The 25,949-nt window shown below is 34.9% G+C and overlaps 1 protein-coding gene and 1 long non-coding RNA gene across 18 annotated transcripts in view; one reads left to right on the forward strand and one right to left on the reverse strand.

Annotated features, from left to right (window-relative positions):
- The window catches only part of LOC111098291, a 55,695-nt gene extending 36,435 nt beyond the window's left edge, over window positions 1-19,260 (reverse strand). Inside the window, exons 1-2 of one of the 2 annotated variants that reach the window (XR_005367870.1) lie at window positions 19,056-19,260; window positions 15,901-16,079 (exon numbers count right to left, since the gene is read on the reverse strand). This is a non-coding gene — a long non-coding RNA (uncharacterized LOC111098291). The remainder of the gene's footprint in view (window positions 1-15,900; window positions 16,080-19,055) is intronic. The other variant, XR_005367869.1, reaches the window with a different exon arrangement.
- Window positions 1-25,949, forward strand: part of MLIP (muscular LMNA interacting protein) — a 257,011-nt gene that overhangs the window by 204,866 nt on the left and 26,196 nt on the right. For 13 of the 16 annotated variants that reach the window (XM_038554347.1, XM_038554337.1, XM_038554338.1 and 10 more), the window contains 2 exons: window positions 734-862; window positions 16,259-16,465. In XM_038554347.1, coding sequence (XP_038410275.1) covers window positions 734-862; window positions 16,259-16,465 — 336 coding nt within the window. Of the gene's footprint in view, window positions 1-733; window positions 863-2,752; window positions 4,189-16,258; window positions 16,466-25,949 lie in introns of those variants that run through there. The other 3 variants (XM_038554344.1, XM_038554346.1, XM_038554345.1) reach the window with 2 other exon arrangements.

Genomic DNA, 25,949 nt, shown 5'->3' on the forward strand with positions numbered 1-25,949 from the left:
CTCTCCTCCCTAGGCTCCCCGTACACTTTGCTTTCTTCCTTGATCTCATCTGTTTTTGTTTTTGTTTTTTTTTTTTTAATGGAGGATTAAGGCTTTCCCATAGCTCACAAATTGACATAGGTTCAATCCTCCCAAGTAATTCCAGAGTGATCTGGATTTCTATTCCATTTTCTTGGAAGAGAAAATGTGGTTCCACCTCCCCACCCTCTTAGGTCAGAAGGCCATTCCTGGTTTCATCATACATAATGTGAACATGGTTTCTGGGGCCCAGCTCTGCGGATGTTGGGGTTTGGGGAGTGATTTCCAGAAAAATAAATTGTTAAAAACTTGCTGGGTTGTGCCGAATTCATCTCTCCTATCATGCCCAGAATGAGAATGCTGCCTGGCACTAAGGACACTCTCTATAAATATTTGTCAAATGAAGTAGTTATTGAGTGAATGCACTGGTAAAGATTTAGGAACACATTTGGCTCGATAAGTGAGGAAGGTGTTTGAATTTTGAACATTGTGATAGTAGATCTTTCTGAGTTAATTGTTATAATAGTTAACTTTAAAGTTATATTAGTTAAAATCATTTGATTTCTAGGCTGCTTTTATGTATTGGTAAAATCATTTTAAAATTTAAAAAATTATACATTTTTGTGAGAACGTTTAAATGACAATAATACCATATTCATTCATTTTAATGGTATTTATTTCTTTATTTTAAAATTTTTATCTAATGTTCATGAAGACTAAGCCTGGAGTGATTCGCCCAGTACCTGTAAAATCCAAAATATTACTGAAAAAAGAGGAGGAAGTCTATGAGCCCAACCCTTTCAGTAAATACCTGGAAGATAATAGTGACTTCTTTTCTGAGCAGGTGAGCATACATAAAAGAAAATCTTCAATATTTTGATAAATAACTGTATAAAATATGGAGATGCCTCTATGAATATAGTATGTATAAGAAAACGTTCATTTAATTGGAATATCCTTAGTAATAAAAAAGATCAATTTTTGCATAATAAAAAGAGATTCACATATTCCCAGGATGATATTTTGTTTGAAGTATTTCAAATAAAAAAAAATCTACCTAATGCTGGTATTGTTTAGGGAACCAAGACACTACTCTCCATAAAGAAAGACTTTGTTTTCTTGGTTGGATGGTTCATATAGGTGTTGCCTTCTTATTTCTAAAGTCCTGCTTTAATTTGAATAGATGCAATATTTTAGATTCGGTATTAGTACATTTAGCAAAAGATCTATTGTATGGATGCATTGCAACATGGTAGAGATGATATGAACCCCTGGATTGAGCAGTAATATTTTGGGGATGGGGTTTAAGATATTTTAAGACTTTGTTGATCATTTAGTTTATACATAAAAAAGGTGTACTGTCTTCCTTTTATATACCCTATACATTGGAGGAGGTATAATGGGAGGTTGTTGATGGTGCTTTATAAGCTATTTGGGAAACATATGAAAATACACATTTATGTTATATAAAAGTCCATATTATTTCAGAGAGAAACTTTGCATCTCTATTTGTCCTACTGAGATGCAGCAAATAGGCACGGATTATGTATTTTATATCTCAAATACTATTACATGGATAAACAATATAAGCAATCCAGAAACTTTATGATACAACCAAAGCATGTAAAATCACCACCCTTGGTAATCATTAATAAAATAAACTTAAGAAAGAATATAAGATGATATACTGCTTTTAAATTTTACTTTGAAAATGATAACCAAGGATATTCTTTTAAAAATTACATTTGCATTTGTGAATCATAGGGAATATCTTATCTGCCACATATTAACTCTATAACATCTCTCTTCATTTTCTTCGTGTATAAAATGAGGCATTCGGATCGGGTACTTTCTGAGGATTCTTCCATTTAAAAAATCTGGGTTCCTTAAAATAAAAGATTAACTGTGACTAGGTCAGAAGTCACTGTGTAGCCTTGTAAATGTTCATCACAAATACTTTCTCATGATTTGCTATAGTTTTTATCTATATAATGGAGATGATATGATTTTGATAAGTTAAACATTTTTAGAAGGCACTAATATCATTGAATTAATTCCATTTTATAGAATAAAATGTAGTCCCCAATTTAAATCAAATAGAGAAATTCTACTGATTTATAAAACTGTATTCACTAATTCCACATGTAACAGAAATAAAAAAATTTCTGTTAGGAAAACATATTTTCATCATCAACAAAAAAACACTTATTAAGTATCTACTGCTTTGTGACACAGATACTTTAGAGGCTTTATATGACATTTTAGAATGTATGGGATCATTATAAAAATAATGTAGTTAAATGACAAAATGCAAACAGCTAAAATAAACTTTATGTACTATCCATGTAATTTATATTCTTCAAAATATGCTTTCATGCTGTAAAATAACAATTTTGTTCTCTGATATTAATACAATTTCAAATGTATGCATTTTACTTTAAACAGAATGCATTGTAAAATATCAAGTTATATATTTATCCCAATTTACTGTCCTCCAAAATGATAAATTCCATTTTCAAGTATAAAAAATTCTTGTCATTAAAAGGAATTGTCACTTCTTTGCACTGCTTTTCCTGACTAGACAGCAAGTTTAAAGCTCTGTTTATATATAATACAGACCTGTATTTGTGGAAAATTTGAACTCTTTTGTAAATATGGAGATGCCATATTGTATTTATATATTTTGTCAATCAATTTATTCTTGTTTATATTTCACCTTTTATGTGGAACACAGGAAGTAAAAGGAGTCTGCAGACTGTCAGGATTGAAAGAAGTCTAGCATACTACTTAAAAGTGAATTCGAAACATTTCTTGGTCTTACTCATTAACCTTGCATGAGAGGGAAAATATAATAGAAACTTGAGGATCACTGCACACTGGGCAAGTACATGTACTATCAACTGGTCTCTTTATATTGAGTTCTAACTACCATCTTAGTGTGTCCAGAATCTACAAGAGAGAAAGACTTCAAAGACACTTCGCAAGTGTAGAGGCTTAGATCTACTTAAAATATAAATTGAGTAATAACAGTTGATAATCTCAGTGCTGCTACCTCATCAGAACTTGAATAGAAGAGAGTATACTCAAATTCACTAGTCGCTATTGTATTCTCCTCTGCTGCTGCCACAGAATAAATTGAATGGTTCCAAACTCAGTTGATCTCACCCACCCATGTAATGGAAAATTCTTTAGCCAGACACTTGGGCCAAATTGAAGCAGCTCACATTCACAAATCTGCCTTGTACTGGGGACAGTTCCACATGACAGGAGATGTTGGATGGAATTGTTAAGTCAATAAATTTCTCCTAACAGCTTCACTGCCATAAAATATGATTTCAAAACTCTCTGTTACAAAATGTCAGACATTAAAGATGATGAGACCAGACGGAAATGTATTTACTGTAGCTTAAGAAGGTACAAGCAGGCAGCCTTTTGAACTGATAATGAACTGAAAATCTGCCTGGAGACAGCCTCTGAGTACTAAAAGCAAAGTTTGAAACCAAATATATAATCAAGTAATTGAGACTTATTAATCAGCAGCTTTTGCATCAAAATGGCATAGGCCAAGAAGCATCTGTCTATATTAGATGGATTTTGTAACAAAGACTCCTCAGAATGAAGTTTATGCTGTTTTGAAATTACCTTTAATACCATTATTGTATCAATTTGTGGTCCTTTTGACTTACTGGAAAATATCCTCACTCTCCACATTTGGATTTAAAACTATTGTGATGTACTTTGAAGCATTCTCTATTGATGATCAAGGTCAGAGTTGGAAAGTAATTAACAGAATTGATTGGACAAATGGGCATCCAGAAGACATTGAGGCTTAGAAAATCAATTCACTGATGAGAATGAAGATACTTTAAGAGCCCACTGATTTTTGGTTTGCCTGACTACTTGTGAGTTGGCAAAATATATTGATTGTTTTGTGCTCATTTAGTGTATTTAATTAGATAAAGGTGATTTCTTCATTTAAGATCCTCGATTTAATATAAGAAGCGATTATTAATCTCAAGTATATAAAATGTTACATAAAATATTCTCTCTCATTCTTTATAAATTTGTAATCAAACCCATAATATTAAATGTCATTTTCTTCTGAAAATCTTAATGAAATGTATAAAAAGAAAGTATTTAGACAGAATTAAAGAGGAAATATTGTAATTTCATCTGATTTTCCTGGAATCATTTTTTCCTTTCTCTTTCTCTCTCTTTCTTTCTTTCTTTCTCTTTCTTTCTTTCTTTCTTTCTTTCTTTCTTTCTTTCTTTCTTTCTTTCTTTCTTCTTTCTTTCTTCTTTCTTTCTTTCTTTCTTTCTTTCTTTCTTTCTTTCTTTCTTTCTTTCTTTCTTTCTTTCTTTCTTCTTTCTTTCTTTTGAGAAATAACACTTCCTAGCATTTATGCCTCCTGAATTTTATTTTCCTTTTAACTTGCTTCAGTAAGCAAAAGAACATGTTTTTTGTGAAAATGACCATTTAGTGAATTTCCTTCACACCATTTCACAGAGAGCATAAAAGGATAATTATGGGGAATTTTCTTTTTTGTAGTATTTTCAGTCTTTCTTTTCTTTTGATTTTCCGTAGACATCTGACTTTTCTACCAAATTCTCTGTTTGACGTTCAACTTTGATGATTATATGGGTGACTTTCAGATTTCTATCTCATTATTCCTCGTTAGATTTCTACTGTGACCTTCACCTTTTCTTCCTTGTGTCACGCACATGTTAATATTACAGAGCAAGTACTCACCTTTGTCATAGGTGAAACTGACAATACTGCCTTCTATTCTGAATGACTTCTGGCTTTGCCATAAATTGCTGCTGTTTCAACAATTGTTTCTCAGTCAAGATGGTTCATTCTCTTTTGTCATAAAATTATCTTTTATCATTGCTAACCATTTATTAAGAAATATTTTTCAACTTAAAATGTTTAGCCTTTTTAGGTCTAGAGTTAATTAAGTGGGTTGCCAAATTGTTTTAAGGAGAGAAAACTGAAATGCCTTGTGTTACATTCCTTTTGAAAGGGTTAAGCCCAAAGATTTGGTTTCTCTACATTTTACCAGGTTGTTTTTTGTTTATTCAAGTAATGAAATCTTTGTGAGTTTTTTCCTATTTCCTTTTGTCTTCATCCCTCCCTTCCTCCCTTTTCTTTTCTTCCTCCCTCCTTCCCTTCTTCCCTCTATATGTAATAGGTAATAATTGATCATAAACAGGAAATATATCACATGTAATAGATAGTTTATCATCAACATAATAAACTGTTTTTTCAATTGTCATATAGAGGCAAAATTTGCTTTTTCTCTAGAGTATAATCAAATGGTATTAACCTTTTCAAAGTTAAGATTTCATGTCTCCTTTTTTCCTTTTTTCTGTTTTTCTTTTTTCTTTTCTTCTTTCTTTCTTTCTTTCTTTCTTTTTCTTTTCTTTTTTTTTGCATAAGCTTTCTCTTGATTTTGTGTAATTATTGAGGTTGATTGGAACTTGCAATTTTCTGTTGCAGTTATCTTCAAGCTATGGGAAACTTACTTTCCTGTCCCCCTTCCCTTGACTTACATAGGGTTAAAGTACTGAACAGATTCTTACTTGGTCTAAAATATCAAAATCTTAAGAAGACCCATTGCCACTTGCATTATATTAGATTGAATTATTCTAATAATTCTAAAAATTAGTTAAACAACTGAATTCTAATAATTAGCTAAGCTCTGAGGCATTAGTTACTTAACAAATATTTGGTAGATCTGTGGTATCCAACATCCAACCCTACCCTAATCTATGAGGCAACAATGATGATCTGAACATTTTATGCAAATATGTTCTTCTTCAATGCTTTGTTAGCTCATGATGTTCTTATCTCTGTTTAAGAGGAATGGCACTGCCATATTTAGAAGCTCTCATGTAAATTATGCTCGAGTTTTAAGATAAGGTCTTGCTAAAATCAAATATTCTATATTAATTTCTTCTGAAAAGTATTAAACAGAATGTCAAAAGGGAGAAGGTAGCTGTGTAAAAATTCTTTAAGTAATATCCAGAGTAAATGTTATTTAGAGATTAGAAAGTTTTATGTGTTGGCAAGGAAAAAAGATACATTCTTATATTTTTACTTCACAGAAGTCTTTATCCCATACTTCTTTTTGAACTCTGAGTCAAGGTCAGCCTGTAAATAGAACTGTAGATAGTAACAATCACATGTCTTTGGCATGGTTTTGTCATATGGCATGTAGGAGAGTTTTGGTAAAACTAGTGTTCCTGTCCCAGGACATTGTCTACAGTACTCCCCTTTCTCCCTCTTTATACAGTTTCAATTCTACAACTGCCTTAAAATGATTTATAATTATTAATAATGTTTATGGAAAAAAACTGAAAAAAATTAAAAACCGTGGACTCAAAATGGTGTCATTTAGAGTTCTCAAACCTGTGCTTAATACATAATTGATTTGAACTTTCAACCTTCCCCGGAAATGTAGTCTTATCTTGTCAGTCAAGAATTTTTCTATATGTGTCAATGAGGGCCTCCTGGGTCTTCTCTACCCACCAAAGAAGGAAGAGGTAATAATAATCTGCATTATAAGAAACTTGGCTTTTCCCTCTCAAAGGCCACCTGCCCTGGAATAATCCTTTTTTTTTTTTTTTTTTTTTTTTTTTGCTAATAATGTTCTTGCTCCACCCTTCTATAAAACCTTCTATTTTGTATAACTCCTTGGAGCTTTCTTCTACTTACTAGGTGAGGTGCTGCCTGGTTCATGAATCATTTAATAAAGCCGACTAAATCTTTAAATTTAATTGATTGAATTTTGTTATTTAACAAATACATATTCTTAGGAAATGCAGAGAGGCTTGTGATTTTTCTCTACTGAAAAATTTTGTTTGATCCATGAGAAGAGCAATCAAGGTAGAATGTATAGAGGAGGACACAATAAAAGTTGAATGTATTATTTGAACATAAATGCTAAGACCGATGTATTTGAACCATGTTATATTCTCTAAGCATTGGGGAGATTGTTACTTATTTTACAGCGTGGATGAGATTAGACAGACTTTGATGACAAATATAAAGGTCACAGCAAGATATAGAAACCCGAAGATGAGTTATGTGGAGAGAGTTGGAAACCTCTTTTCTGTGATCCTGTATAAAATAACTTAAGGTCGGAAATTTAGGCAGAGAAAACAACAAATCCAAATGAAAAAAGCAACCAAAAGAATGCATAGGAGGGAATGAAGCAGAGAGATAAAACTGGTAAAGAAACTGGTTTTTGAATTCCAATACAGAGCCAAAGACAGCCTGAGAAGTCCAGCTCTTGGAAAACTCAACCTACTGGTGAAGCAGGTCATTTACAGTAAATATATGGGAAAAAGAAAATGATGTATGGAATACATTACACATGTGCAAAAGTGTAGTTATCTTCATTTCAAAGGCTGCATGGAAAGGAAGGTCTGTAAATTTGTAAATTCAAAATCAGTGATTCCTTAGAGGCTGGAGAGCTGGCAGGTTTTTAGACTCTTTTGAACTAATATTCTAATCTCCAAATATGGACAATCCTAAGAGAAATTTAATCTCTTGCAGCCAGGCCATCCAAATATCAATTTGTCTTATGGACCTTTAGGTGTTTAATATGTTTTTTGCCTTTGCTTTTCCTTGAAAATAGAAAATTGCATTTGGCATGGAAATAAACAACTCACCAGGGACTGAATTGTCAGTTAACTTTATCTGGTAGAGTTGAGAGGCTTAACATATTTTACCTGTTCAAATAAAAGCAAGCCTGTATGATAGTCATACAATTGGGTAAATTCAGAAAAATAGAGGGTTTTTTTTTTTTTTTCAATCTTTGACTAATCCATTTCCAGGAAATGTTAGGCAATCATGAATTGCATTTGGTGGAAAGACTGGCCTTCTGCAGGGTATTGTAGGGTCAGGCTATTCTCACCTTCCAATTTTAGAACCCTTATCCAGGCAGGATCTAATGACTTCATCTACGCTGAGGTGTAATTGAACCAAAGGAAAACTAGAGCGGCTTGGTTTTGTGGAAACAACTCTGAAGTCTGGATCATATCATGCAAGTGTGATTAACTAGCTCTACCCTGTGCATTTGTGAATTGTGAACCTCATCCATGAAGCGTGGGAATTGGGCTAGCCCAGTGGTTCTCAACTGGGGTGAAGTTGGCCCAAACGTTATTGGTTGTCATAACTGGGAATGCCACTGGCATCTAGTGGGTAGAGGCTTGAATGCTACTAAACATCCTACAATATACAAGACAGTCTCCCACAACAAAGAATTATCTAGCCTGAAATGCCAGTAGTGCTGGAGCTGAGATATCCTGGACTAGACCATTTCTTGGCTCTCTTCCAGCTCCAAGAATACTATGACTAATGATGCTCAATGCTACCCTTACCAAGGGCATTGCAATTCAACCAACAATGACTAGGTATCTTCTTTTCCCTATTTGATTTATACAAAGGAGGTAAGTAAGCCTCCATTTATGAGGTTTCCCATGTACCATGTAGCCTCTACCTATACCCCTGTTTATTAAAGGGCATGTGTTTTCATTGGCTCTAGATATTTCAGCAAAGTTATGGCTTCCCTATCGTCTTGTACATTTCACCCTCATTCTTGTATTTCCCTAATTGTTAGGTTTCAAGAGAATCAACTAAAAAAACATTTTAAAGAGAAAATTTTTTAATATCAGGCAGTCTGTCTGAAAAATGCATGCTGTTGGATGAAGTCATTCCTGATACTGGGACTTATAGCATATCTGCAAAATGAGGGTATTGTACAAAATACTTTTGATGGTGCCCTCTTACCCTGAAATTCTGTGTTTATGTTTTTAAATACCATCAGAATATAATAATAAATATTATTATTAAATATTTAAATATTACTGGATGATATTTATCATCCTTAGATGATTCACAAAAGGAAAAAAAAAAGAGCAAGTATTATTACTCAGGTCATATGTTTGGAGAGACAAAGTTTTGTAACCTACCGTGTAGGTCAAAATCATAACAAATAGTCGTGGCATGTGGCCCCATCCTAGCGGTGCTATGGTTTCCTGATGTTCCTGATGGATGGTGTTGCTGCTTCCCTCCATGCTCACACCTTTCTCTCTATTCCTAGCATTCATCCCTTTAACATTCGTGCCAGGCTCTGCAACACACATGGGTAACTCTACTGGAAATGGAGCAGACATTATCCTTGCCCTCGTGAAACTTAGCTACTAGTGAGTTCTACCTATTTTGGACCAGAAAGAGTAACTTTCTGTTACTCTTAACCTTCTTTGTAATCCGTACTTCGTCATGTGAAACTGTTCACTACACACTCAGGCACACACCATGGCCTGGTCCGCCTGTCCTCTGATCCACTAAGGGATCTACTGTGATTACTGGTTCCTGGAGTCTTTGATTCTTCTGCTTCCCACAAAGGAGAGAAACCTTCTGATGGAATGCGATAGAAAGAACGTGGATTCTCTGTGAGCCTAGGAACTCTGAACTTCAATTTCACCCTAGAAAAAAAATGGGGCTACTAATCCTATTTCTAATAGTACTCATATTAATACTCATTCATGGTTACACAAAACAGTCATTGCAGAGGAACATTGGAAACTTTATAGGGAATACACATTTGAAATGTTTGTTGTTATTATGTCCTTTAAAATCACTATAATTTTGGAAGCAAGAAGTTTACTCCTTGCTAAAGGGTAACCAAATATGTTCTCCTCCCCACTGTTAGAAGACACAGAAATCTCTTTTCTATGTTGCTTTTTTGACTTTTTCAGTATAAGTTGCTCCTCTCTACCAAATATATGTTGGTTGGCAACCTAAGAAAAAAATTAAACTATGTGTATAGAAAAACATAAAACAGCATTTTAACTCTCTAGTACCCACTGTGATTGATTATGAAATATTTTCTCTTTCTTCTCCCTTGAGCACATCGCCATCACTATATCTTCACAGTGTCATCTGCTCTGTGAGGTTTGCTGTTAGACCATCACAAACATTAAATAACCCAAAGCCTATCTTGAAAATTGTATTTTAATCATTTAAAAACTTTTTCGGGTTAAAGGGATTTGAAAAAGCTAAGCATATGCTATCTCTTTTCATACTTCAGATGTTTGCATTTTTTGATTCAAACAAGGATTTGAAATAGGTTAAGTGTGGCTTTAAGTATGTCTCTTTCTAAAATGCATATGGATTCTTCAGAATTAGGGCTGATAAACAAAAAGTTATGCCATATGCTCAAAATTAAGAGACCTACTTTATCTTGGCTTGATCTTTGTAGAGAGTAGATGATTACAATCTCTTCTTGGTAATTTGGGTTTTCTGTGATGGTATCTGTAAAATGTTGATATGCCTTTGGCTGAAGGAGTCACTGGGTATGAAATACCCAGTAACGGTTCTTGACTTCATGAACAGAGTTTTGTTTTCAACCTGAAACTGTAGCACAAATGCTGTAATTCTGATTTTAAATTGCTGTAAGCTCCAGACAGGAAAGGAAGTTGAAAAGAAGTGCTGCATTTTGAAAGTAAGTGTTGTTCTACCAAAGAGGTAGAAGAAGGGAGAGAGGATGGGGTTAAAGCTCCAGTAATTTCACCTGGTGGTGCTCTGAGTTTCCAGAGGCACAAATCACTGCATGGTATGAAGTGGGGACAGTGGGAGCAAAGAGAAAGTGGATTTTCACCCTTTACTTCCAAACCACGGGAAGGGGCTAACTTTAAAATGCCAGGATGGAACAAAAGAGTCTCAGATGTGCAGGCTTTAATGAAAAGAGCCCACAGTACCTTAAAATGCCCTTTGGTGTTGCAGTGAAAACAGCTTTTGAAGTTAAATAGTTTGACTTGATGGCTGAGCAGAAAGTTGGCTTTTTCTAGAGTGGTGAATGCAGCCAAAAGGACTATAGCATTAATTTTCTGATGTCTCTGTTAATACTTAATTTTGCAGTATCTCCAGCTCTCTTAATGAACAGAGATAAATTAATTTATTCTCTGCATACTGTCTGCTAAATTTTCTCTAATGAACAAAGGTATTATTTGCATCATAAATTCTGGTGTTTTTTAAGTTTTTCAGGATAGGATATTATAATTAACTGAAATAATCCCTTTTTAAAAATCAAGATCCTAAGTAAAGCTTATTTTATTTTGAAAAATTTGTCCTAAGTATTTTTATATTGAAAAAGACAATTCTCAAGTAAGTAAAAAGCACTAAAAGCATTTTCTTAGAAATAACTATGTTAACACTTCTCACTGATAGAAACATGTATGAGACAATTTTATGACCCCTGTCCTTCCCTCAAAAACTAGAACATTAGAAGATTTATCCATTGGATGCAAAAGCAGGGTATACAATGCTTATTTCCAGGAGTCACTTAGCATAGTGATCTCCAAAGTAGTATCTACCAACCTCAAGATAATTCATGGGGGTGGTGGTGGGGTGCAGGTCAGACATAAAGATTTTATTTTTTTTTAAATCCAAAATAGGGTTCACAAACTGTTATCTGTGGGCCAGATCTGATCCACATATAAAAAATGTTTTATTGGCACACAACTATGCCCATTCATTATGTATTGTCTAAGGCTGTTTTCATGCTACCAAAGTAATTGTGACAGACATATGATTTATAACACCTATTATATATACTAAATGGACCTTCACAGGAGAAGTTGGCCACCTCCTGACTTAAAATTATAAGAGATGTTTTAAGCTTTGCTGATTTATATGGGTTTACATTGTTGTCTTTGTAAGTATCAGTGCTAGACAGTCATAACTCATATATATTTCAAGTGAGATTTCTTGGGAAAGTGTCAGCTCTCTAGTTTGGTTCAGAGAGCCCTCAGTTGGCTTGGCCCAGTCAGACATATGATTTATCACATTAACTATTTTTAATTAAATGAAAATAATCCTCATAAAATAAGTGACTTTGTTTCAAAAAATCTCCTACAAAATAATCTGGATTGAATATACCACTACTAATATCAGGATAAATAGCAAGAAATGTCAGTAATGATGTAATGCCTATACCTAATATAAGCTTGTTAACTGTCATATTGTTAATTCATTATTAATATTAATATATCTATCCCTAATTTATCATTTTACCTTGAGTCTTAGTAATTGTATTATGGTATCTTAAGATATATTTACAAAGTAGGCATCCAGAACTTGCAGATGCTGTGCAATTTCAGCAATGTTTAAAGATATAAAAAAATAAAATAAAGATATAAAGTACTCAAAATTATACTGTTTAAAGTTTTGCTGAAGTAAATGATAAATGTCTCTTTGAGGAATATTCATAAAGTAAAAATTAAATACCCAATTTAATTGGAAATAAATATGTTCTTCCTGCTGTACACTATAAAGTAATATATAGAAAACAATAGAATGATGAACTGAATTTCAACCCTTTGTATTAGATACTATTACAAAGTGCATTGAAAAAATCTGGATATTTTAAACACAAAAGTAGTGAGCAAATTACACTATACTGCAGTTTCATTTTGCAGTTAGATCAAAATACAGATTTAAAGATAGTCTTAGTATATGGCATTTGTGTTCTAAATATGAAATATACAAAAAGTGACATTTGAGGACTTAAAGGAGAAATAAGTCAGAGAAAACTTAGTCTCTAAAGTAAGCAACTTCTTTATAATAAAATTACAGTTCTATGGGAAAATTGTGAAGGTAAAATCAGCAGTAGAATATATAAAAAATTTGTGGGTGTGAGATTGAAATTACATCAACATCCTTAGATAAACTCTGATAATAAAGAAGATGTAGATGTGTGCATACCTGCACACACTATACAGAGAGAAGGCCTGTTACATATATTACATTTAAATATAGTCAAGATTACTTCATACCGTGATAGAAACATAGGGATAACGCTATGTTTGTGTGTATCTTTATAATAATGAGATAGAGAAGGACCAAGAATATCTTTGGAATCATTTGGAAGTTTTCAAGTCATCTTCTGGCAAGGTATTTTAAAGTGGCAAACTGCTGGACGCATTATGACTAATTTGGCTTTCCTTGCCACCTATATATTGAAAAATGTGCTCTTCAACAAATTTTTGATTAAAAAGTAAATTCAAAATAAAATTTCTACCTGGAAGAAAAAAAAAGAAAAAAAAAACCTATTTTTTATTAGAATACAGTCAAAATAGTTCTTGGAAGAAAAACTTATGACTCTAAATATGGTTAATGAATAAGTAAGAGAATAAAAATAAGTGAATTAAGTATTTGATTTGGAAAATTTAAGAATGATAAAATATCCTGCACATAAGGAAAGCAAGGGAAATGAATTCATAAGAATTGACAAAAGAAAACTGGAAAACAGAAAAGCTGTAGAAATCATAAATATTAAATGTTTTGAAAAATACGTATAAAATAGTAGCAGTGTAATCACACTGTTACAGTGTAAAATACTTTCAAAATTCTGAATGAAATTATTCTGCAACTTAGAATCCTATGTCTAAAAAAATTAAATGTGAGGGCAGAACAAAATTTTCAACATGCAAAGGTCAAAAGTTTTCTTCCAATACTTCATTTCCCCCGAAGAAACTCCTTTAGGTTCTGGTAAGATATGAGAGAGAATCAAGAAAGATGTGGCATATTGGAAACAGGAGATAGAACATAAGAGATAGGCAAAGAAAATTTCCAAGATGATGGTAAAGAGAATCACAGCCTAATGACTTACATGAAACATAGAAGACAAATAGCATAGATTGGAACAGGAGCCTCAGATGACGTATATGTTAAGGCTGCCACCACCAAGAATTCTTTCACCTTTGCACTGTACTATCAACCAATGTGATTATCAACCAATGTGATCCTGGCCAGGATTCTTAGCTCTCTATGACCTGTCCAAGTGCCCCTCCCTGCTGAGCTCCTGGAATAGCTCGTATCATCTGACCCTACAGAAGTGTTCAGACTTGACCAACTCTTGAGAGATGGAGGTTGGCTACAGTGAGCATAGAAACATAAGACATTTCCTGTCTAATCCATTAGGATTTAGCTCTGCTGGATTCTCCCATCTAGGGAACCTGTTACTTCCCTGGATCACTATAGGTCTGGCTTCTGACATCTTCACAATGGGTTCTTGAACCCTCCAAAAAAAGCTGGAACTGGATCACTAACCAAGGACTGTTCTTCTTGCCATTTTCTCTCACCTTTTCCTAAGCACTGTCAACTCTCAATAATAACGCTGCCTTTTTCTTACACAGGTAGTTGTGTTTGCTACTCGGTTTTCAGATAATTGCTTCCCACGCTGATTAAGAAATGTGATGAGTTGCTGATAAAAAAAAAATGAAATAGTTGATTGAAAAATAAAACAAAGTTAGAATATATTTCAATCTAAAAGCCACCTTTAATGGGCAAATAGTACAAGTGTTCCCTTAAAGTTGCATAATAACGTGACTATCATTTAATAATGTTAGTGGTATTGGCTAACCAAATTAGACAAAAGAAAGGAATAAAAAGTATGAGAACTGACAAAGAGGAGGTAAATTTATCATACCACTAGGAATTTGATATTTTGGGTGATACACCTGGAGCTTCTAAGAAAATTAACTGAATGGCAATTACATCTGTGAGATAATTCAGTAATATGTATTGGCAGGAAATCCAAAACTTTCAGATACTGACATAGAGATATTCCTTCCAAAGCTGTTGTTAAGTGGGGGAAAAATACAAATAAGATGCAGAATGTTGTAAATAGGATGGTATCTTCTTTTTTTATAATAGTGTGTACTTGCAGTGTGCATGTGTAAAGTTATCTGTATTTGCTTGATATGTAAAATCAACACTTGCAGCAAACAAGAAATTAATTAGTTACTATTTCAAGGTACCGAGGCTTGTAACCTCATGTTGACTAACTCCAAAGACCTAGAATTATAATTTTCTAGCCTGCTTAAATTTTCTGAGTTTTAAATCTTAATACTTTTTTAAAAAGGAAAAGATATCTACTGATACAGCAAACACATTCAATGTACACGTTAGAAAACCAATCAGTGGCTTAAAAATACATGGTATTGGTAAAATGAATTAAACTTACAATAAACAATATTAAGCATACAGTTTTAAAGTTGAATTTACTTGCTTGCTAAATATAATTTTGAGCAATGTGTACTATTTTGAATTAAATTTCCATTTCACACAAAACCAAACATATTAATTCAATGCTTATGGAGCAGAGAAAGAATAGAATACAGTATTTAACTCACAGAAAATATTATATTCCTCTGAGATTTCAATAATGTATTAAGGATGTACTATAGTGGCATTGTACATAACTCTGAGGTCACAAAGGTGAATAAAGCAGGTTTCATTTTATAAGATTCATGCCCTGAGGGGGTCTTACAGATAATCACTGTCGATCTATTTCCTTACAATAAGAATTTCAGAAATATGAGAAGTGGTGTATCTGCAAAAAAGTAGACCTATCTTTCATAGATATGTACATATACAGGCCCTTTCTGCAGACTTTCTTTGTAGGCTTGATGTTTTCCACTCTTGTGCCTTTCTTGCCCCTAATTCCTGGCCTCATCCTGTGGGTCTTACTTCCTCTAAGTCTTTCGCCTTCATCCACCTTCCAGGTGAAAGACCCACCCTAAAGGCCTCATTCCCTCTCCTCTCTACACATGAACTTATCTGGGCACTGTATCCAGTTTCTCTCCAACACACTGCCTGAAACTGAAGACCTCTTCCATTCTTTCCAGACTCACCTCTCCCTCATCCCTTGCCCATACTCAGCCCAACTTGACAACTTACTGTACTGTGGATTAAACCAATGCTTTTGCCCCTGCTGCTTGGACACTGATCTCACTACAATGGCCACCTGTCTCCCCTGTTTCTTCTGCACCAAATCTCAAGCACTCTTAATTTCCACTGTCACTTACCTCTTCAATGAAGACTTTTCTAATGTCGTCCTATTACCTTTGGGATGAGCTCTCTCCTCCCTTAAACATTTCTCCTCTCAATACGTTCAAAATAACAACCTTGACACACTTTAGGAGACACTGCAGGTGCTTGATTCATACTGCAGAAGAGGCTGGAAGAGGGAGACTGATGGGAATTACTGAAAGAAATAAACAATACACCATGAAAGCAGGTGTCTTGTAAGGGGCCCAAGTATGAGGAAAGGTTTCCTTCTTATTTCTAAGAGATTCTGACATAACATCTATAATATTTAATTTAATTCCAAGTGAGCTTGACTTTTGTCTACTAAAATGCTCTTTATACCTTTCTTCTTCCCAGGATGTAACAGTTCCTCCCAAGCCTCTTTCTCTCCACCCATTATATCAGACTAGACTCTGTCCTCCTGCTAAGTCCCTGCTGCCTCCACAGACCCTCTCACAGGCTGACTGTCTTACCCCAGGACCCTTCAGCCATTTGTCCTCCTTCTCACTGAGTGATGAACAGGGGAATTCTCACACCCTGTTTAGTGGCAACACGTATAATAAGGTGAGAATTCCCTGAGGAGGTGGGAATTGTTCTGTGCTGTGAACTGTCTTTATGCCTAATTTTTGAAACTTAAGCATCGAGGAAACATATATATTAAGAATATTAAATATTTGTGTTAAATCCCACAAACTTACAAAAAGATAGTTAATTAACCTTGAGAAGTTATTAAATACATATTTTTGCTTTCAAAGTCATTTCCTGATTTGTATTCCTCATTGTTTCATGTTCTAATCCTAAGGTGGAAAACCCGAGAAATTTTCCAAAACCTTACAAGATATCATTATTAATTTATCTGCTAGTCTCAGTTCAGCATTCCTTAAAAAGCTTCTTTAAATTATAGTGCCTTATTAAGGAGGCACTTGCTGCTGCAGGCAACGAGCAAAGAAATACTTAGAATTGCTACAAGTATCTATAAAATAGTGTTAACATCTCATTTTATTTTATTTTATTTTTTATTTGAGTATTGTTGGCACAATGTTACATTAGGTGTACAAGTCAGTGATTCAGTAAAGTTTATACCTTATGCTATTAACATTTTATTTTAAAATGTGTCTATCTGCCTCATAATGTATAATGATGGGATATGTAAAATGAAGTGTTCATTACCCTAAAGAAAACATATATTATATGTATTACATATTTTAATATATATTGTTTTAATATTTTTATCATATTTTTACATTTATAATATAATTTAAATGTTTAATATATTATAGATTTTTACTCTAATATAAACATGATGTACATTTTAAGTGAAAATCATATTTATATTATAATAATATAATATAATTTAAATTATATTTATATTTGGCTTTGGAATGCAATTATACATGTTCTATCAGAAGCAAGCAATCAATAATACCACATAAGACTTATGGAAGAGTGCCCCTTGTTCTTCTGAGCATTACTGTAAGGACAACTTGGCTATTATGGACTCAGGTTCAGAAAATTTCACAAAAGAATTGATTAGTTAAGCTCAACCTACCATTAACATTTTTTTTTGGTAAAACTCAAAATCTTGTTTAAAAATATTTATTTTGCAAATCCTCTGTATCTAATGGAATACACTTCTGTACTTGGAAACCAATAAAGGCCCGAATCAATATGCTCCAGAATGTAGTTGTACAATGTCGGTTGAGCCCTAAAATGTTTTTTTTGAGGAGATGCTCATGAACTCAGTCTAAAGACAGTAATCTAAAAAGTGAACATTATTACATGAAGAATATTTTACTTTTCAATTTAATAGCATCTATCATGACTGAATGACCAACTCTGAATTAAGCCTTTAAAATATCCATTGAGGGGATCCCTGGGTGGCACAGAGGTTTGGCGCCTGCCTTTGGCCCAGGGCGCGATCCTGGAGACCCGGAATCGAATCCCACGTCGGGCTCCCGGTTCATGGAGCCTGCTTCTCCCTCTGCCTGTGTCTCTGCCTCTCTCTCTCTCTCTCTCTCTCTCTCTCTCTCTGTGACTATCATAAATAAATAAAAATTAAAACAAATAAAATAAAATAAAATATCCATTGAGGGGATCCCTGGGTGGCTAGGATTGAGTCCCACGTCAGGCTCCCGGCATGGAGCCTGCTTCTCTCTCCTCCTGTTTCTCTGCCTCTTTCTCTCTGTGTCTAATAAAAATAAATAAATAAATAAATAAATAAATAAATAAATAATTAATAATTAAAAAATAAATAAAAATAAAAAAATAATAAAATATCCATTTTCTGCAAACAATGTTTTTGGGCAAAGTTCAGGATGACATTCTTATGACCTTTGTTTCTTACTCTTGGTTTAGAAAAAAAGCATTTCAGGGAAAGTATAATATTTTAGGGGATTTTATATTATTTGAAATTCTTCCTGATTTAACCTTTGCCAAAATATATAAAATCCATTTAGTTCCTAAATTGATGATTCTGAAAATAACATACACATATTCTTATAAATTACCATCTATGATAGGATTATAATTGTGTTTCATAAATATCAATTTCATTAAGTAGTTCTTTCTTTTAATATTTTTGTGGTGTTTTCTAGAACCAGCCAGCATTCACAGAGGTTCAAGGACAGAGTTAGTATTTCATCCCTCTTTTTTTTTTTTTTTTAAGATTTTATTTATTTATTTTTGAGAGACAGAGACAGAGAGAGAGAGGCAGAGACACAGGCAGAGGAGGAGCAGGCTCCATGTAGGGAGCCTGATGTGGGACTAGATCCTGGGACTCCAGGATCATGCCCGGGGCCGAAGGCAGGCACCAAACTGCTGAGCCACCTAGGGATCCCCCTTTCATTCATATTTTAATCTGTACTTGGTCAGGCTGTGAAGAACAAGTGATTTGAGGTGGGACAATTATTTTCAGTTTATACAATCTTCATATTAGATTTTGTCTTGCATGGTCAGAGATTTATTGATTACTGAATAAAGAAACATTCACATCAGAAATAATAATAATAGTAATGTAAGACAATATTTCTTAATGGAAGAATCAGAACATTCAATAGTTTTGAACTTAAATTGCTACCATGAAAATATACAGATTACTCAATTTGATATCTACATCTACAAATCTTATATTATAAATATAGGACCAGTAGCATACCGGATTTCAAGACTTGTCTTTTTCACTTGAAATAGCTTCTTGTCTGGAATTGTAAACCATAATCTGCTCTCTAAATTAACTTCTCTCCAGTACCCTAATGTCATTGCCAGACCTGGTTTACAGCTTTACCTACTAGGCTCATTTCCAAATTCAAATCTTCCCATAATTCCCTCTGGAGAGCCACACTGAACTTGACTTAACTGTCTTTAACAGTCCCTCATCACCTGGGGCTACAGAATGTGTTTAACAGGTTTTATAATTCTTCTGTTGAATCTGTAGTGTGTGCTCATTTTGTCTGAATCTTCATCAGACTCTGAGTTTCCTATACCTTTACCTTAATCTCTACTTTTTTCTCTTACTTTCAAGATAGAGCTCTATCTTATAATGTCATATCATACATGATGATGCACAGGTACTTTCCTTTTCATCTTGTAAAAAATCACGAGATCCTCTTTTTCTCCAGGTCTCTTTCTTTAATCCTTCAAAGTAATATAGCCTCTTGGTTAAGAGCACAATGTCTCTAGACAGTTGGTCTAAGTTCATTTCTTGATCCCCCACTCCTTCCAGATGGTGATGTTGGGTAAGACATTTAGGCTTTGCATGCCTCCATTTATTCACCTTTAAAAATGAGGGTGATAAGAGTACCCAATTTACTAGAGTATTATGACATTAAGATGTATTAATATGTACAAAGCACCTAGAATAGTGCCTGGAACATAATAAGAACAATATAAGAGTTAGATTTATTTTTTTTTATTTTTAAATTTTATTTATTTATTCTTGAGAGACACAGAGAGGCAGAGACATAGGCAGAGGGAGTAGCAGGCTCCCTGCAGTGAGCCCAAGGCAGGACTCCATCCCAGGACCCTGGGATCATGACCTGAGCCAAAGGCAGACACTCAACTGCTGAGCCACCCAGGTTTCCCCCCAGCACAGTTTTGAGTCTTCATTTGTCCTTTTTAATGTTGAACCCCTCCTCTTTTCAGAAACCTCAAAAAGAAAAAAAAATCACATAAAAACAAGATAAAATGAACTCATCTCCATCTTTTTGCTTGATAGTGCCACAAGCCTAGTAATTCCAAGACTTTCTTGCTCTCAAAGTGATCAATAGCCATTATCTCCATTCTCCCTCTATACTCAGGCTTTAACCCATTCTTGAAAGCATTCTGTCTTTTTGCTTCAACCACTCTATTGAGATTGCTCTCTTGAGGTAAAATGCTTGTCAGAGAACTCAGCTGAATGCTCTCAGTCCAATGTGTCTTTTATCCCTTGCAGCAATTGGCATAGTTGATCATACACTCTTGGGTCTTCCTTTTTGCCCTGCTCTGACTCCCTGACTGCTCCTTCTTTTTTTGGGGGGGGGGGAAGGGGGAGACATTTCTTCCTCTACCTCTTCTTTCTAATTGCCTCCCATCAGGTACTCACTCCCTCACAGACTTCTGTGATGATCTTAGTACTGATCATTCTCAAATCCACAGCTCCAACTCTGTTTCTCCTCTGAGACCTAGTTTTATAACTTTAGCTGCTCACTTCTCAGTTCCCCTAGGATGTCACGTTGTCACCTCAAACTTGTCATTCATTTTCCCTCCAACTAGTTCTGTTCTGGATCCTGTACTCCTGTCATTAATAACACAGTTCTCAGTCCTCAAACTCACACTTGGTGCAGCTATTATGCTTTTTCTGTTTTTTCCTCAATAGTTATTCATCAGGTTGAATGGATTCTTCTTTTGTTATGCCTGTCATGTTGTTATCTCTCACTACTCTTTATTATTATTCTACTTTACTTAAACCAATCCACTTATTTTTCCTCCAGGCATGCCTTGAGAATTTCTTACTGTTTAACTTGCTCATGCATTCTCCTCATATAAAATATCTCCCTGCTTTTCACCTTACTTATGCAAAGCAAACCATTCTCATCCTTTCAGACCTACTCAAATTATCCCTGTTCCTCTGTGAAATTTCCCCTTTCAGTATTTCATGCATATTACAAGTTCTCTGGTTATGTATTTGGTGAGATTATCCTAGTGTCTATCTAGGGAGTGACATGCTTAATATGATATTTTTCACATTGTAGGTATAGCAATAAATCTGTGTTTGTGATGAACAAATCCTAAAATGACCCAGGTTATTCACCAAGAGCCCATGCTTGACTAGGATTATTTCTACCTTATGTAGGAGCTAAATAGAGTCAATTTATAGTTTTATCAGTACATTTGATACAGTTTTAGTCATTTGGAGAAGCTCACTTTTTCTTGCATTGCATGAAATTTCCCGTGAGCTTATGGAGTGCTTGATTGAGCATAGGAGCATAGGTAGGGTGGGGATGGGGAGGCAGGAGGCACTAATCTTTGCTATATGTGGGCTCTGCTATCCACCATGGTGTCCTCAGTCCTATCGGGTATATGACCATCAATCAGACAATACACTGCTACATTCTACTTTCTTCCCCTACATGGCATGCTCTGATTGGTTCTAGGTTGGCTACTTCTGAGCCCCTTGAGCACACGTGGGAGAACATAGTTACCTACATGTTGGGAGCAGCTCAATTCTGTGAGGTCCTCTCAGGACCATCAACTGAGATACTCTACATATCCTTCATCACTCTTCTTTTCCTGCCCCCTTACTTGTAGGAAACTCTAGGAGTCCAACCTTTATGAATTTGCCTACCTGATAAAATTTATTTATAGCCCTGAAATCACTGCAGTTTTATGGTCATTTGCAGACATGGGAAAAAGAGTGGAAAATGTGATTGGCCTATGTACATGTTCCCAGCTGAGATGATCAAGGTGATGTTCTGCTTTCTCTTTGAGCACTCATGCTGCAAGCATTCATTCTTTTCATTGTCTGTCTAGTACCACATGTTTTAACTTTCTGTGCTTTTTGTTTGTGATTTCACTATTTCAAATGGCCTCTTAGGCAGAGTGCTGAAGTTCTGTCTGGTGCTCTAAACACAAGAGGGCTGCAGTGTACCTCACAAAAAAGATACATGTCCAGTAGGCTTCCTTTAGGCATGAGCTAACAGTGCTGAGTTAACAGTGCTGTTGGACATAGGTTCAATTTTAATGGACCAATAATATATATTAAGGTGTCTTTAAAAAGAAAGACACATTAAACAAAACTATGTAAGATGATTAAGTTCTGGACTCACAGGAACTTAATCTTCTATTTTTCATCTTGGAGCAATGGTTCAGGACTGGCTGACTCCATGTTTGCAGTGACTTTATAGAACATAATGAACAGTGAATAATGAGAATCAATTATACCTTTGTTTTGATTTTACTGGAAAGAGGATTCGTATACAAGTAGTTAATTGGGAGGTGGTTCCAGGACACACCGTTGAAGGAAGTGGGGAACTGGAGAAGATGTCTAATAAAGGGTGTATCATCAAGTGAGTTACCATGTGGCAAATTAGGGTTTGAGTTTATTGAGGAATTCCAGGAGTGAATGCAGAAAAGTCAGAGGTGGGCAATCTGAAGTGGGGATTGGGGATGGGGGGTGGGACTCCTGCTAGTTTTTGTTTAAGGTCTGTGCTTGGGGGAGAGGAGCATAAACAGAAAGAGCCCTCAGGCAAAGATAAGCCTTGTGAAATTCACAGGCTGCTAGTAAAATGTCAAGGCCTGAGATGACATAGAGTAATTTGTATCACATATACTCACAACTTTTATGTGTTTGATCTAACTTTGAGGTTCAGGATCCTGCAAATCAAAACTTTGGCTAGAAGAACACTTTATTTTGAACATATTATGCCCTGAATATGTAAAATGGTTGAAACAATAAAGGATACAGAGGAATTATAGGTGCAGGTCGGGAGAATTATAGGGCTGGAGAGGGTGGGGATACTATCTTAAAACTGTATCTCATTCAGAGTCATTTTGATGTAAGAAAGATGTTAGGGTTTGAAGCCAATGGCCAAGAAAAAATTCTTGAGACATCTTTGGTGCAAAGGGTGGTTTTATTAAAGCACAGGGATAGGACGCGTGGGTAGAAAGAGGAGCACTGGGTTCATGAGTAGTGGCCCATTATATACTATCAACTTGGGAGGTGGTTAAGGATAGTTTAAGTCTCTAAAGAATTTTAGAAACAAGTTTCCAGGACCTTGGGTGGGGGGGGGAGAGCTAGCTATTTTTAGGAAAAGGTCATTTATTACTGTCTAATAAGACTTTAGTCATGGGACCCTTCAGACATATATGAGTGGGCCATATGCTTGGAAGATGATTGCCAGCATTTATCTGGGGGGTTTAGAGATAAAAGGAAGCTTCCAAAGGAATTTTTATATGTTAAAGTAGACTTATTGGATCCTAGGAGTTGGGCTAAAATTGCCTTTTGCCCTTAGCAAAGTTTTAACATTGAGGCAGTTGAGTCCCTAGAAGAAGGTCACTCTGCCTGTTTCAAGGACTTGTCAGTGGGCTGTAAGTAGTAAAGAAATTTAAGAATTTTTCTTCTGCCCTTGTTTCCCACATCAATTTTACCAATTTTCCCCCCATTTTGTAATCCATACAAAAACGTTTATCTTCAAAGCTAATAAAAGTACCATGTACCACATACCTGTCAGTGTCTAGGTCAAAGCCTAGTGGACCCACTCTCTCTTTTTGAGAATTCAGTTCATTTGGAAAGATTCCTTTTCCTAAGTATGACTGAGATGTTACCATGGGAGTCTGCCTCAACTACTTACTGTCTTGGCCATCAGGTGTGGAAGCTAATCTGCATGTAATGTGCAGAAATGAAAGTTGATCACCCTTCATACTTTTTTCTTTTCTGTGTCCTCAGCCTCAGTTCTCTGTCTTGTATGCCCATCATCTCTGAGCCACAGCTATCTTTTTAAGTCAAACTCAAATCCCAAGTTTTCTGGCTTACTTTCCCTTTCCCATGAAAGCATTCAGCTTTCTGTCCTTTTTCCTCTTTTCTTATCACAGCTACATTTTCTACCTTGTATTTAGCACAATCACAGGCCAGGTGGATGGGAAGTTCTCCCTTAACTGCTGTTTCCCCTGAGTCTCTATTCTGTCCAATTTGCACCAGCAACAAACAAAAAAACCCATGGAGCACCTATGAATAGGATCTAGAGGAGGGAGAACTAAGCCTTCCCAGTTGGGCTAACTTCTGAGGTGCTGGCAGAAGCAAGGCTGGGATTTCCTACTTAGGAAGGCTCTATTTACAGTGAAAGCTTGCAAGGTTTTATGTGTAAGAATAGCATCTTTATAGACTGAGAAACAGCTTTGAAGCCCCAGGAGAACATTGACAGCCATTCTGAGGACATCTTCTCTTTCACTTTTCAAAAAATTACATTCTTCAGAGACCTTGTTTGTGACTGTGCAGCCATTTTTATTTCACTTTCGGTTTCTAAAATGCATTATCCTTGTGCCTTGTTTGCAGCCATTTACCATTTTCTTTTATTTCTAGTCTGCTTCTGTCTCATCAAAGAGATAAGCGTGGCCAGGTATTTCTTTACGGAGGTATCCTCCCATTGGCTCCACTGCTATTAAATTCTATTGTATGTTTTCTATGCAAGCATTGGGGCTAGCAAGCTTTTCCTAACATGTTCCATTTAAGTGATCTCTGGAGTAGACCCTTGAAAAATAACTTTCACCTCTGAGCAGGAGAGAGCTAGGTATTTATCTCACCTCCATTCTTCCTGCCCGGAACCCCTCCAGCCCTGATCACTCCTATTTGCAGATCCCAGGCTGTGATCATGACTGCTCGAGGTCAGGACAGGACTTTAAGGTCTTTCCTGTAGAGAGGAAAACATATATTCCCTAGGTAAGATGACTAGTGTCCTGGACATTTTTCTTTTTTTTTTTTTTTCCTGGACATTTTTCTAAAAGTGTATCAATATGTGTTTTTCCACTGTTTTGTGGAAAAAGAATTTCACTTTTAAAAATAGTTTTTTGAAAACACATATTTTATAGATCTACCAATGTAACAATTTAATACATATTTTTAATATTATATGATTTCAATTATTTCTGTGCCCCTTGTTATTAAAGTGTCCAGTTTGATCAGTAAGTACACTTATAGCTACTTTACCCAGTGAAATGCAACAAAAGTTCATCTGTAGTCTTTATTGCTAAATTAATTTTGTTGAATAAATTGTTTTATGTCCATATTAAGAAAAGTAATCCAACTCTTGCTTTAGTCTACTTACTTATAAAATAGCAATAAAAATAGAATTTCTAGGTGTGCCTGGCTGGCTTAGTTGGTAGAGCATGAAACCATTGATCTCTGGGTCTTGAGTTCAAGCCCCACCTTGGGTGCAGAAATTACTTAATGAAATTAAAAAAAAAGGTTAAAAAAATGGAATCTCTAGCATAGGATTTTTACCAAGATCATGTAATACATGGAAGTAATCCTTTCATATTCCAACTTGAGTACTCACTTTTATATATTTTTCAGCATGCTACCCATTGTTTATAGAATTTTGGTGCTGGAGTAAAGAAGCAGTCCATTGAAATAACTAGGAGAACCTTTCTGTCATCTAAAATGCCTTTTTTCCTTTTGTTACAACCTATTCATTTCTTTCATACTTTCAAATTTATTCACATATGTATTCGTTTTACCTCTGATTTCTTACTCCCCCTCCTTCCTCCCCATAATCACTATACTATTGTTTCATTTGTTTATTTTTTCCAAATGTTGCATTATTATTTTGCATACATATAATTTATAGAAATGATATTGTTGACACACACTTCACTCTTTTTCCATGGATTTCTCTTCCCTTTGGAATAGTAGGATATTGTGCTTGGTTCTAAAACTTTTACTTTAGGATCAAAACTGGGCTCATTTCATGAGAATTACATGGGGAGCTTTTGAAAATGCAGATTACTGAGACTTATTTCAAACTCCTAAACGTATAACTTCCACTGGACTAGATGATCTTAAAGGTTTTCACTTTCT

This window comes from Canis lupus, chromosome 12 (assembly GCF_011100685.1).
Source record: "Canis lupus familiaris isolate Mischka breed German Shepherd chromosome 12, alternate assembly UU_Cfam_GSD_1.0, whole genome shotgun sequence".
In the NCBI taxonomy this organism is placed as follows: domain Eukaryota; kingdom Metazoa; phylum Chordata; class Mammalia; order Carnivora; family Canidae; genus Canis; species Canis lupus.